Consider the following 13,713-nt stretch of genomic DNA (forward strand, 5'->3'; position numbering starts at 1 on the left):
CTGTAGATAGCTTGAACAGGAATGTGTTTCCTAGTTAATTCAATTAAAAAACAATATTGTAAACATTGGTATATAATGGTAAACAATTAATATTAATGCGTCAGTGCCTGTATTCTCCGTGTTAAGTAATCAAGACAATATGAAATTTAAGCAATTAATATTTGTACTTTTAGTACAATTATTTATTACTTCAACAGCTGGTAAGTATAATTTAAATATTTTCATATATTTATACTTCAATATCAGTATATCTTAACTCTTTATATAGATGCATCAGCGCACGATAAAAGTAAAAAGTAATAGCTACAAGGTATATTAAATATTGCAACTTTACGTTTTTCCCACGTATCACATTTGTCAAAGAGAAACTAGAGTCACTCTGTTCTATATCACAATAAAACAATTAGCAAATACACATTTCACCTAGTTGGCATCGAACCCACAACTCAAAAGTACTGTCCCGTTGTACCTCAATGGCATCATAGGTTAGATAGAGTTTGAGTTATTAGTTTGTCAATCCAAATATTAAATACTAGCGGACGCGCGCAGCTTCGCTTGCGTATTTAAGGGTGAATTCTAATAAACCACGAAGCATGTGTTCAATGAAATATTTTTATGAGTCTAAATTTCAAATTTTATAAAAATCGATGGCGATTTAAAGATTTTTCCATACAGACTTTCAATCCTTTATTTGCACCCTTAGGGGAAGAATTCTAGAAAACCATGAAACATGTGTTCAATTAAATACCTTTAAAAATCTAAATATCAAATTTTATAAAAATCGATGCCGATTTTAATTTTTTTCCATACAAACTTTCAACCTCAATTTCACCTCTTTAGGGTTAAAATTTTCCAAAACCCTTCTTAGTGGATGTCCAGAATACGAAAGTAAATATCTGTCCAAATTTCACGTTTCTACGCACAGCGGTTAGCGGCTGTGCGTGCGTCTTACCTCAGTCAGTGAGGACAAGTCCTTTTATATATATAGATGATAGGTTTATAACGTCTTTACAAGCAACTCTTCCTAATTACAAAAGTAAATAAATTATAAATCAATGTCACTTTACCCAACTCTACTATATCCATAAATATTTATTTCTAGTGTTATGTTCTAGTTTCCCCGATACCAGTTAAATGTTGGTTATGGGATTCCCCGTGCTTGACTGTAAAAACTCAAGCAATATTTTCGATACTTGCGGCTGGGGTTCCTGATTTGGATATACAACCATTGGACACCATACATATAGACTTAATACATGTTAACAAAGACGGTTATAGGGAAGACTTGAGATGTATTAAAGTTAAAGGAATGACTGATGCAGTAGTCGATAGTGTCAGGCAAGTACTATTTAAAAATTACCTTGAAACATAAGTTTAGATATAAATTTAAAAAATATATATATTTTTAGCGTGGATATGCCTTCGAAAATGGTTAATTTAGTATTCCACACGGATTACGTGACTAGAAGTCGATATATAAACAACGGTACTTTACTTTCAACACCCATTGAAGGCGATGGTGACTTCTATATGAAACTTGGTAAGTTATGTTATTATCATATATATTTTTATCTTATTATTATAAGAAAAAACATAATTAGGCAACATATAAATACATATAAAATATTCAATTTATTGTACTTAAAATCGGGTAAACCTGCTAACCTTAGTAATATTTTCTAACAGCTATAAAAACGTTTAATTTATAGAATAATATATGCTATAAATTAATTTTTCGGCAATATCTAGTTCTAATTATCTTGTGTTAAATGTTACAGAGAACGTTCAAATAGCAATGAGCATACCTTTTGATATCATAAAAGATGCTCAAAACAATGATGTAATGACCTTCAAGTCATTTGACTACACCTTCGACGTTATAAATGGCGCTCAATTCCATTTGGAAAATCTTTACAACGGTGATAAGTACTTGAGTAAGTCCTAAGGCGTTTTCACTTAGTTTAAATATCATACTGTTTTAGTTTATACTTGTTTATTATTCACCATAAAAATAAGCGATGTCTCCCAGCAACCTTAAAGTCTAGGAGTAAAAACGGTAAAAGATATAAGTAAAGTCTACTCGTATTATAAACATTTAAAATTTCATTTCATTGCAGGTGACTATATGCATCAAAAGCTGCATAAAAATTGGAAATATTTGACAATTATATACGCAAACTATTTGTTGGATCCAGTAACTACAAAAGTGTTTACTTCTCTCCGAAACTATATTCGTTCTGAACCACTGGAAACTGTCGCTTTGTATACTTTCCAATAAAGGAATCCACATAAACTTTTTTGGATATTGAGCTGAATTGAATCGTTGCATGTAAAATAAAGAATTTTGAAATAATTTTCGTGTTTTCATTCCACAGAAAAACACATTATCTTTAAAAATAATATTTTAAATACTGACACTAGTAACCGATAATAAATTAAATTGCTAAGAACGAAGTTGTACAATTATTTTAATATTTTTTGGGCGTATACATATTAAATTTATTATGAAATAAAATGTTTAATATTCAGTCCCATTTCATTAACATCTCGATATCTACGAGTATATAAAAAGCTTAATTCCTGAATTGCTTTTGATTTTATTTACTCATTGGACTACTGACTGATATGGGACTAAAACTTGAATATTAGGTCTCGTCTCACTACTATCTGGATGATGATAGTGAGACGAAACCTAATATTCAACTCATTTATCATATATTAAATTTGGTTATTTATACGCTATGAAACAATAATGGAAAATAGTTTCACAATTGCTTTTGTAAACACGCTAAGTCTGAGCGTTAAATTTATTCGCTTAGAAATTTTATTCATTATTGTGTAATAATTAATAGATTCTAAGCGAATAAAAGAGAGACACGTATAGGGGACATATGTTTCTCTATTCTATACAGTTTGGACAGGTGTAATTCTAAGTCAAATTACATTAAATTTTCTTGCGAACGTTACTATATAAGCTTGAACCATTATTATTATATAAATCGTTTGTCGTATAATCTCAACGAATCTTTAGTTAAGTAAAATGAAAATAAAACAATTTATTTTTGTACTTTTAGTACAGTTGTATAATGTTTCGGGCGGTAAGTAAAGTTTAAAAATTTTCTATTTTCATGCATTTTTACTAAACCTTTATCGTATTTAGTGTTGTATGTATTGTTGTTTTGCGTCAATTTCTTTACAACTATAAGAGATTTAGTTTTTAACACCTGTGTTGCACCTATGTTGTCGTTTAATTATATTTATGGTAGACTGAAAAACTATAAATTGTACTTTTTCTTTTAAATTGTAATTAAATAAAATGAGAAGATAAATCATTTATTTGTGTTAACAAGTTTAATTAAAATTATATAATTTAGCTTCACTAGCGAGTAAACAATGTAATTTTATTATGTTAGATATTTATTTTTACAAATAAAATTTTTAATTCTACACGATGAAAGTTATCCTATTACTCCTTTGGACTTTGAGCTTGAGGATTACCATGCCAAAATTTATTCATTTCCATCCAGTAGTTATCGTTATTTTAAGTAATTTGGCATTTTTGGTTTTTAATTTTTTTGACGATTTCACTAGCAACTCTTTCTAATTTCTGTATAGCAACCGTAACAGCAACATTACAAAAGTAAATAAATTATTAATCAATTAGAAATTACCCAGCATTACTATATCCATAATTTTTTATTTCTACTGTTACGTTTTAGGTTCTCGGATACCATTAAAATGTTGGCTATGGGATTCCTCGTGCTTGACTAAACAAGGTCAAGCAATATCTTCGATAGTTGCGGCTGGGGTTCCTGATTTGGATATACAACCACTGGACACCATACATGTAGACTTCATACATATTAACCAAGGCGGTTTCAGGGAAGACTTGAGAAGTATGAGTGTTAAAGGAATGGCTGATGCAGTAGTTGACAGTGTCAGGCAAGTACTATTTAAGAATTACCCAGAAACATAAGTATATTTATAAATTTAAAAATATGTATTTTTTTTAGCGTGGATATGCCTTCGAAAATAGTTAATTTAGTATTCCACACGGATTTCGTGACTGGAACTCGATATATAAGCAACGGTACTTTACTTTCGACCCCCATTGTAGGCAATGGTCACTTCTTCATGAAACTTGGTAAGTTATGTTACTGATATACATTTTTTTTATTAAGGCAACATATAAATACATACAAAATGTTCACCTTATTGAGCTTACAATCAGGTATACTTGCTACCTTTTAACCTTAGTAATATTTTGTAATACCTAAACGTTACGTTATCGTAAGTTTTTAACGTTTAATTTATAGAAAAATATTATATATTACATATACTTTTATACATTATTTTATGGCAGTATAAAAAAATATTCATATCTATGTCCAATTATCTTATGTTAAATGTTACAGAGAATGTTCAAATAGTAATGAGAATACCTTTTGATATCATAAAAGATGCTCATAACAATGATGTATTGAACTTCAAGTCATTTGACTACACCTTCGACGTAAGAAAAGGCGCTGAATTCACTTTTGAAAATCTTTACAACGGTGATAAGTACTTAAGTAAGTCCCAAGACGATTTCACTTAGTTTAAATATCATGCTGTTTTAGTTTATAATTGTACAAAGATAACACGCATATAGTAATAATAATAATAATAGACTTTATTGTTCACCACTAACACCCCTTATTTTTCTATGTTTTATAAAAAAATAAGGGAATAAAACAAAGAAATTAGAGAATGTTTATTAGGAGTTGTTACAACGGTAAAAGATATACGTAAACTCTACTCTCTACTCTACATATTAATAAAAATTTAAAATTACATTTCATTGCAGGTGACAAAATTCATAAGAAGATGCAGCAAAATTGGAAATATTTGGTAAATACATACGCAAACTATGTGTTTGATCCAGTAACCATAAAAGTGTTTACTTCTTTCCGAAACTATATTCGTTCTGAACCATTGGGAAATTTCGCTTTGTATACTTTGCAATAAATGAATCCACATGAACTTCTATGGACATTGAGCTGAATTGAATCGTTGGATGTAAAATAAAGAATTGTGAAATAATTTTCGTTATTTTTTTCTGTTCTTTTTATACCACAGATAAACACATTTATCTTTATAAAATATTATATGAATAACTAGAGTCCAGGAAAATATATTGTACTGTCACTGGTAACCGACAAGGACCAATTAACGACCTTTTGTTGTTTTGACTGATGAAAATGTGAAATATTTGTAAGCATGCAATTTAGTTCCCTAAATTTAGTTTACTTAATAAAGGGAACTAAATTCGTGCGTTCAACTTCGTTCTTAGTAATTTTGCTAAGAAAGTTGTACAATTATATATAATTTTTTTGGGTAGTTGGATTGGATAGTAATAATATAATTTTTTTGGGGCGTACACATACTAAATTTAATCTTACTCGTATATCCATATCTATATTATAAATTCGAAAGTAATTATGTCTGTCTGTCAGTCTTTTATGCAATCAAGGCCAAACCCGTAATCCTATTGAGGGTCTTAGAATGAACGTAGGTTACTTTTTTCTCTCATATTTACAGCCTACCTAGACATATGTGATAAATTAATTTTTAAAAAAAAGAAAAACGGACTTCTAACAACGAACTAAAAAGTGAAAAATAATTTTACAAAGATTTTATAATTTTGAAGTCGGTGTCAAGTAGAACAAACAGGCTTAGTAATTAGATATTGTAGTAAGGTTGTTGTAGCAGTAGTTTGACATCGGTTTTTCTTTTTGTTAAAAATTAATTTATTTTATGATTTCAAGTGATGAGTAGATCTTAAAATGTGGGGATGGTGGTGGTAGTGGTTGTCAACGAGTGGTTTCAACAACTTCATTTAATTAGGTATTATTTTTTTGCAAAGTTACATTTTGGTATATTAACAAGAACATACATAAAAAGTATTCGGGCGAATTGGGAATCTCCCTTCTTTGAAGTTGGTTGAAAATGAGAACATCCTCTTTTTTGAGGTTGGTTGAAAAGAAATGCAACCATCAGGAATCTCACTTCTGACATCAATTTAAAAAGTTTTTAGTTGTAACTATTACAGTATAATCAATTTTTTACCAAAAAAAACAAACTGTCTCAATTTTCTCCGGATTCCATAATTGAAACCTAATCAAACTTTCACCAAATTATCCTTGAAGTGTATCCTTTCAAATAAAAAAGAATCATCAAAATCGATTAGCGCAACAAAGTCAAAGTCAAAGTCAAAGTCAAAATATCTTTATTCCATAAAAATGCTTAACATTTACTTGGACATGTCATAAAGTAGAAAAAAAAATGCAAAACAAAATAACCAAAAAAAAAATTATGTGCAATTTTGACTTGAAAAAAGCCCGTTCAAATGGTTGAGCTCATGAGAAGATACAGGCAAAGAAACTCATGGCCACTCTTTTAAATGCCAACATTTGTTACAAATTACAATTTACAATCTTAACTTAGAAATAGAGCAACTCATTTCCAAACATCTTTATCGCGAACATAATCTTTAACAGAGTAATATGTTTTTTGGCAGAGCCTGTGCTTTACCACTTTTTTTAATTTGTTCAGTGATAAATTAACCATGTCGTTTGGAAGTTTGTTATAAAAGTGTATACTTTGACCTACGAATGAGTGAGACACTTTATGGAGCCTAGAGAAGGGCACAGCAAGCTTATTTTTATTTCTTACATTATGTTGATGGAGGTCACTGTTTTTCCCAAGGGAGTTGCTGGTCTCCTACTGGGCGCGTCCCCAGGTGGCGGATAGGGGAAACCACTCGCACTTGCGGGCGAGTGGACCGGGAATTTATTCCCGGCGCGGACCAAAACCAGCTAGGCATGGGCGTGTCTTTAGTCCATTGTTATGGACACGGCCTAGGGGAGCACACCCCGACAGAAAAGCCCCGCTGTGGAACAGCAAAAACTCAACATGTCGGTACAGCAGAATTTTGTTTTACCTCAGGAGGGTACCAGTCTCAATGAGATCGGAGAATCCCTCTGTGCTTCGGCACGCAAGCCCCGCGAATCTGGGGGGGGCCAGACTGACCGATGTGTTGCTGGGGAGGGGCCCGAGATGGGCGGAGTAGAGGGAGTGCCTGGGAAGGGCGGAGTAGAGGCAGTGCTTGGGGAAGACGGAGTTGTGGGAGTGCCGGTGATGGGCGGAGAAGTTGTGCTCGAGGTGGGAGAAAGAGTGGTGGATGTTGTGGCGTCACAAGGTGAATGTCGGAGACTATCTGTCTCAAGTGGCGTTGCAGAGGGGCTACCTTTCGGTGGCCAGATCGGAGTGATGGAGCCGCGAGTGATTTTGACCAAGTTGGACATGAGCGGCGTAGTGTCGACCATGGATGGTGACAACAGGTCGAGGAGGGGATCTTGTTCCTCGTATGGGCGGCTATGGAGAGCATCGGAGTCGAAGGACTCAGATACCGAAAGTTTTGTGTCAATGGTGTCGGAGAGGTTAAGGACACGGGCACAATTCTTGAAGGACAGGCGGAAGAGGCCTCGGAAGCCGATTGATCAGACGGGGTCTTCTGGTGAAGGAGAGCCAGATAGACCGGCTCCAAAAATGGTTGCCAAGAGAAGAGGCAAAGGTCTCAGTGAAGTAGGAAAGAAGGAGTTGCTGCTGAGGTTAGAACAGGAGGGGTCGGACGGCGTTGCGGCCGTACTGGCCAGGGCTAGCTCCAGGCTCTCGGACATGACTCTGCCGTCCGAAAAAGAGCAGGACGAGGCCATACTTGCGTCTGACTTACAGAATCAGGTGGTGGACAGCCTTGCGGTTATAAGAAAGGTTGCCAGCAAATCGGGCAATCTAAAAGGGACCTTCACCAAGGCCCTAAAGCAGGCGGCAAGGGCCATAGGAATGGCTGTAGATGAATTGGCCCAGCGTACAGCGACAGAGGAAGTAGCACAGTTGCGCGCCCACAATAATAAGCTGCGCTACGAAATGTCCGAGCTGCGGAATGAGGTCAGTCTTTTACGGGCTGACCTTCAGAAGCAGAGGAGCCAAGAAGTGGAGCCTGGCATGAGTCAGCCAGGGAGTTCCGATACTGAGTTGCGGCGCGCTATAATGCTGGAAGTCGGAACCATGGTAAGCGCCCGGATAGAGGGTCTTCAGAACAGACTTCTTCCGGAGAAGAGTATGCGCCCTCCGCTGGCGGCATCAAAGGGTGCGTCAAAAGCGACGGCCTCAACGTCAGCAAGGGCAGAGGTGACGACAGCAACACTTATGGCTCCCGCGAATCCTGCAACTACAAGAGGCCAAATGCTCGAAAAAGGCAAAGGCAAGGGGAAGGGCAAGGGTAAAAAGACCTTGGGAGCTCCAGTGACGGACGCCCTACAGTCACGTCCACTTCCACCTGCGCCAGCTGACTTGTCAGAAGGGTGGAGTGTGGTTGCCAGGAAAGGCAACAAAAAGAAGGCCGGTGCTGCTCAGCAGCAATCTAATAAGAGAACGGGGCCAAAAGCGCCAAAGGCGCGTAAAGCCCCAAAACTAAGGCAGCCTCGGTCTGCTGTAGTTGCACTAAAGCTCCAACCCAGTGCGGTTGAAAGCAACGTGACATATAGTCAGGTGCTCACACGATTGAAGGAGAAAGTTGACCTCGGGGAGTTAGATATCTCCGATATGAGATTTAGAGTAGCCTCAACTGGCGCGAGGCTACTGGAAATCCCGGGGCTCAACTCAGGTGACAAGGCCGACGCTTTGGCGCAAAAGTTGCGGGGCGTATTGGACGAGAACGAGGTCCAAGTTTCAAGGCCCACTAAATGCGCAGAGCTTAGGGTGAGTGGGCTGGACGATTCGGTAACGTCCGAGGAGGTGGCGGCAGCTGTCAGCAAGGTCGGTGGTTGCGATGTCGGCGCCGTCAAAGTTGGTGAGGTTCGGCGTGATCATGCTGGACTTGGCACGGCCTGGGTACGTTGTCCAGTGGCAGCTGCCAAGAAAGTGAGCGGAGGTCGCCTGCTGGTGGGGTTCGTGTCAGCTAAAGTAACGCTGTTACAGCAGCGGGTTGTGCGTTGCTTCCGTTGTCACGAAGCGGGCCATGTGGCGGCTAAATGCAGCGGCGTAGACCGAAGCTCACAATGTTTTAGGTGTGGGCGTCCCGGGCATAAACAAGCCACGTGCTTGGATGCACCACACTGCCCGGCGTGCGAGGAGGCGCAGAGACCTGCAGGCCACTTAGCCGGCAGTGCAGCGTGCGCAAAGATCTGTGCGCAATCGAAGCGCAGCAAAGGCGTGAGAGGGAAGGCGATGTCGAGTCAAGCCCAACTGGAAGCCCAATCTAGGGCCGCGGAGGAGCAGCCTATGCTCGTTTAATAATGGCCGAACGAGTTCTGCAGGCGAACATCAACCACTGCGCCAGAGCCCAAGACTTATTGGTCCAAAGCTTGGCGCAGTGGTCGATACATGTAGCGGTTGTTTCGGAGCCCTACAGCGTTCCCGACAGAGACAACTGGGTAGCCGACAACACCGGGGTGGTGGCTGTGATCACCCAGGTCGCCGCGGGCTCCCCACCTTTCTCACGAGTAGAGAGGGGTGCGGGATGCGTCGCCGCACTTGTCGGCAACCTCGTTGTCGTAGGGGTCTACTTTTCCCCCAATCGAACTCTTACGGAGTTTGAAGAGTTCCTTATACGATTGGGGGAAATGGTAGAGCGATTTCGTCCGGCGGAGGTATTGGTGGCCGGCGATCTCAACGCGAAGTCCAGCGTGTGGGGCTCCGCAACGACGGATGTGCGTGGTGTGACGCTGTCGGAGTGGGTTGTTGCCACCGGTTTGTCTGTGCTCAACCGAGGGACCAAGAACACGTGTGTGCGAAGGCTGGGCGGATCCGTCGTGGACGTTTCGTTCGCGAGCCCGGCCCTAGCGTGCCGTGTTCGGGGCTGGCGAGTGCTGGATGATGTGGAGACTCTCTCGGATCACCTCTACATCTTATACGAGATCTCCACACATTCAGCGGTGCAACCAGCCCCCTGTCCAAACTCGCGAGAGTACGGACCGCGGTGGCAACTGGGTCGTCTCGACAGGCAGTTGTTGGAGGAGGCCGCGATAGTGGAGTCCTGGCTGCCCCAGAGCTTGGCGTCTGCAGAAGACGCCGCATCCTGGGCGCAGGGGGCGCTGACGCGTATCTGTGACGCGTCAATGCCCCGTTCCGGGCGCCGCCCTCAGCGGCGGCAAGTGTACTGGTGGTCGTGGGAGATCGCGCAACTGCGTAACACCTGCGTTGCGGCGAGACGCCAGTACAGCCACTATCGCAGACGGGTACAGAAGGTGCAGGAGGAGGAAGACCAACTGTACCGCGTCTATGTCGAGGCGAGAACGCAGCTGCAGGAGGAGATCGGTCGTGTGAAAGGCGAGTCGCACGACCGGTTGATCGCGGGGATAGACCAAGACCCGTACGGCACACCTTACCGAATGGTGCTCGGTAGGTTACGGGCTTGGGCACCACCACTGACGCAGACACTCCAACCGGACGTATTCCGAGGGGTTCTGTCGTCGCTATTCCCGCAGCGGGCCAGTTTTGCACCACCCAGTATGGCCCGCCCTGCAGCGCGTGAGGAGGAAGAGGAGGACGAAGAGGACAGCGTCACACCACCGGTGGAGGAGGAGGAGCTCGAAGAAGCTGTACGCCGATCTCGGCTCAAGAGCACCGCCCCGGGCTTGGACGGCATTCCAGGCCGGGCGCTAACTCTGGCCCTCAACACCTTAGGGCCCAGAGTGCGAGGACTATTCACTGCCTGTCTGGCTCAAGCCATAATTCCACAGCGGTGGAAGACAGGCAGGTTAGTCCTCATCAAGAAGGAGGGTCGCCCGGCGGATTCAGCCTCCGCCTACAGGCCCATCGTGCTCTTGAGCGAGATCGCCAAGCTCTTCGAGCGTGTTGTAGCCAGGAGGCTACAACACCATTTGGAGGGGACAGGTCCGGACCTCTCGGACCACCAGTTTGGCTTCCGCAGGGGGCGCTCGACGGTGGATGCCATACTGGAGGTTAAGTCCTATGCGCAGGATGCGGTAGCCCGAGGCGATGGAGTCTTGGCGGTGTCTTTAGACATCGCCAACGCCTTCAACTCCCTGCCATGGCCCTGCATAAAGGAGGCACTGTTATACCATCGTGTGCCTCCATACCTGCGCCGCGTCATCGGGGCTTACCTGTCCGGGAGGTCTGTGACCTTTCCGGCTCCTGGAGGAGGTTGGAGGGAGTTTGTTGTATCGGCCGGTGTTCCACAAGGATCGGTGCTGGGTCCGATCCTCTGGAACATCGGGTACGACTGGGTGCTGCGGGGCGACACCCTGAGGGGGATAAAGGTCCTCTGTTACGCCGATGACACGCTGGTCTTGGCGCAGCAGAGGACCTATCGGGAGGCGGCGGTCCTCGCGACGGCAGCAGTGGCGGAGGTTGTCGGCCGCATAAAGCGGCTGGGTTTAGAAGTCTCCCTCAACAAGTCCGAGGCAATCTACTTCCATGCTCCTCGAAAGGGCCCACCGGCGGATGCCCACATCGTCGTCGGTGGCGTCAAAATCGACGTCGCCCGGAGCATGAAGTACCTCGGACTTGTTCTGGATGGTCGGTGGAATTTTCGGGGCCACTTTACATCCTTGGCCCCGAAACTGTTGAAGACAGCGGCGGCACTGGCGCGCCTTTTGCCCAATGTTGGTCGGCTGTACACCGGAGTGGTCCGATCGATGGCGCTCTATGGTGCTCCCGTATGGGCGGACGCCCTGGATCGGCACAACATCACTCTGCTGCGACGTGCGCAGAGGGTGATGGCCATCCGGGCGATACGGGGGTACCGGACCATCTCCGGTGAGGTGGCGTGCGTGCTGGCTGGAGTCATGCCGTGGGATCTGGATGCTCTGTCTCTGGCGTCGGTCTATTGCCGGCGTCGAGGCCTAGTGTCCGGGGAACCGGCAAGCCAGGCACGCACGGAGGAGGCGCGGGAAACCGCATTAGAGGTGTGGGAATCCCGGCTGGCGACACCATCTGCCGGCCGGTTGACGATCGAGGCGGTTCGTCCAGTGTTCCGCCAGTGGTTAGCGCGGCGTCACGGCGTCCTAACCTTCCGCACCACACAGGTGCTCACGGGGCATGGCTGCTTCGGGGGTTACCTGTGTCGGATCGCTGGGAGGGAGCCCGACGCTCGCTGCCACCACTGCGACGACTGCCTCGATGAGACGGCCCAGCACACGTTGGAGGTGTGCACAGCCTGGGCGTCTCAACGTCGCGCTTTGCGCGACGTCATCGGGGACAACCTTTCCCTGCCGGCCGTAGTCAAGGCCATGGCCGGTAGCGAGACGTCGTGGGACGCGGTCTCATCCTTCTGCGAGGCAGTGATGCTCGAGAAGGAGTCGGCGGAACGGGCGAGGGAGGCTTTTGCCGAAGTCGCCATCCGCCGTAGGAGACCGGGTCGCCGGAGGGCGGCACACGACCGCCGCCTTCCGCCCTAATGTGCCAGAGAGCGGTCAGCTTGGGGAAGCTGGCCGCCTACCAACCTGGCCCGAGTAGGCGCGCGCAGGTTGCTCCCGCGCGCTACTCCGAGCAGGCCGTCGAGGGTGCCCACACACCCTTGACTCCGCGACGTGCCTAGCAGGCTCCCGCCGCCGCGATTCGTGGACGATTCTAGTCCCCGCGTCTCGCGGCCAGTGGCGGTCGAGGAGGAGCACCGTGAGGTTTTAGTGGGTATTGGGATTGGCCTTCAGCCGGTCCACGAGTCCCACATAACCCGCTCGAGTCCCCACTCAGGCCGGTATCCGTAAAAGGATTTCCTCACGAAAAAAAAAAAAAAAAAGGTCACTGTTTTTATTAAATTTATTAATATTTTTATGCACATATACTAAGTTGTCATAAATATATTGGGAGTGTAGTGTGAGGATGTTAAAGTCTTTGAATTTATTCCTTAGTGACTCCCGTGAACCCATTTTATAGACTGCTCGGACAGCCCGTTTTTGGAGCGCAAAAATGGTATCTATGTCGGCGGCACTGCCCCAAAGTAATAGGTCGTAAGACATAATGCTATGAAAATAGCTGAAGTATACTAAACGCGCGGTGTCAACATCGGTCAGTTGACGAATCTTACGAACAGCATACGCTGCCGAACTAAGTCTACCAGATAAAGTTTCTATATGCGGACCCCATTGTAACTTAGCATCTAATGTTATACCTAAGAAAACAGTTTCATTAACTACTTTAAGTTCCTCATTGTTCATCAAAACCCTGGTTTCTACTTGTTGCACATTCTTAGTAAAGAACCTGATACATTTAGTTTTACTACTATTTAAAAGCAAGTTATTAGCACTAAACCAGTGTAATATCCTAGAAAGAGCATTGTTTACATCGTCAATTTCCAATTGCCGTCTATTACCCTAAAAAACTAAAGATGTATCATCTGCAAACAACACTATTTCACAGATATCTCTCATAAGGTGAGGTAAGTCATTAATGTACAAAAGGAACAAAAACGGACCCAGAATAGAGCCTTGTGGCACCCCCAATGCTACAGGTGACCCGTGTGATAGTTTCCCGTTGACATTTACTTTTTGAATCCTATCACTTAAATAAGAAGTGAGAAGATCCAAAGCAATGCCTCTTATACCATAGTGGTGTAGCTTCCTGATAAGAGTTTTATGCTGCACACAATCAAATGCTTTGGACAAGTCACAAAACACCCCAAAGGCATCACGTGACTCCTCCCAAGCC

The 13,713-nt window shown here is 43.5% G+C and overlaps 2 protein-coding genes across 2 annotated transcripts; both read left to right on the top strand.

Annotated features, from left to right (window-relative positions):
* Positions 1-66: 66 nt before the first annotated feature.
* Positions 67-2,353, top strand: LOC146529251 (uncharacterized). Its single transcript, XM_085201831.1, has 5 exons — positions 67-200; positions 1,116-1,338; positions 1,410-1,540; positions 1,779-1,934; positions 2,118-2,353. The coding sequence occupies exons 1-5, from the start codon at positions 140-142 to the stop codon at positions 2,276-2,278; spliced, it is 732 nt and encodes a 243-aa protein (XP_085057957.1). The 5' UTR covers positions 67-139; the 3' UTR covers positions 2,279-2,353.
* Positions 2,354-3,499: 1,146 nt separating this feature from the next.
* Positions 3,500-5,063, top strand: LOC146529252 (circadian clock-controlled protein daywake-like). The gene is made up of 5 exons (XM_085201900.1): positions 3,500-3,545; positions 3,720-3,942; positions 4,014-4,144; positions 4,416-4,571; positions 4,847-5,063. The coding sequence occupies exons 1-5, from the start codon at positions 3,500-3,502 to the stop codon at positions 5,005-5,007; spliced, it is 717 nt and encodes a 238-aa protein (XP_085058026.1). The 3' UTR covers positions 5,008-5,063.
* Positions 5,064-13,713: the final 8,650 nt, after the last annotated feature.

The sequence above is a fragment of the Heliconius melpomene genome, chromosome 18 (assembly GCF_056956725.1).
Source record: "Heliconius melpomene rosina isolate 202511_hmr_F chromosome 18, ASM5695672v1, whole genome shotgun sequence".
NCBI classification, from domain to species: domain Eukaryota; kingdom Metazoa; phylum Arthropoda; class Insecta; order Lepidoptera; family Nymphalidae; genus Heliconius; species Heliconius melpomene.

What these genes read in the sequence shown, in the direction of transcription:
- LOC146529252 (XM_085201900.1), top strand. Translation starts at nt 3,500, where the DNA reads ATGCCAAAATTTATTCATTTCCATCCAGTAGTTATCGTTATTTTAA. An exon ending in AGTAGTTATCGTTATTTTAA is followed by an intron (nt 3,546 to 3,719) that starts GTAATTTGGCAT and finishes GTTACGTTTTAG; the next exon opens with GTTCTCGGATACCATTAAAA. An exon ending in CAACGGTGATAAGTACTTAA is followed by an intron (nt 4,572 to 4,846) that starts GTAAGTCCCAAG and finishes ATTTCATTGCAG; the next exon opens with GTGACAAAATTCATAAGAAG.
- LOC146529251 (XM_085201831.1), top strand. Translation starts at nt 140, where the DNA reads ATGAAATTTAAGCAATTAATATTTGTACTTTTAGTACAATTATTTATT. An exon ending in ATTTATTACTTCAACAGCTG is followed by an intron (nt 201 to 1,115) that starts GTAAGTATAATT and finishes GTTATGTTCTAG; the next exon opens with TTTCCCCGATACCAGTTAAA. An exon ending in GCAGTAGTCGATAGTGTCAG is followed by an intron (nt 1,339 to 1,409) that starts GCAAGTACTATT and finishes ATATATTTTTAG; the next exon opens with CGTGGATATGCCTTCGAAAA.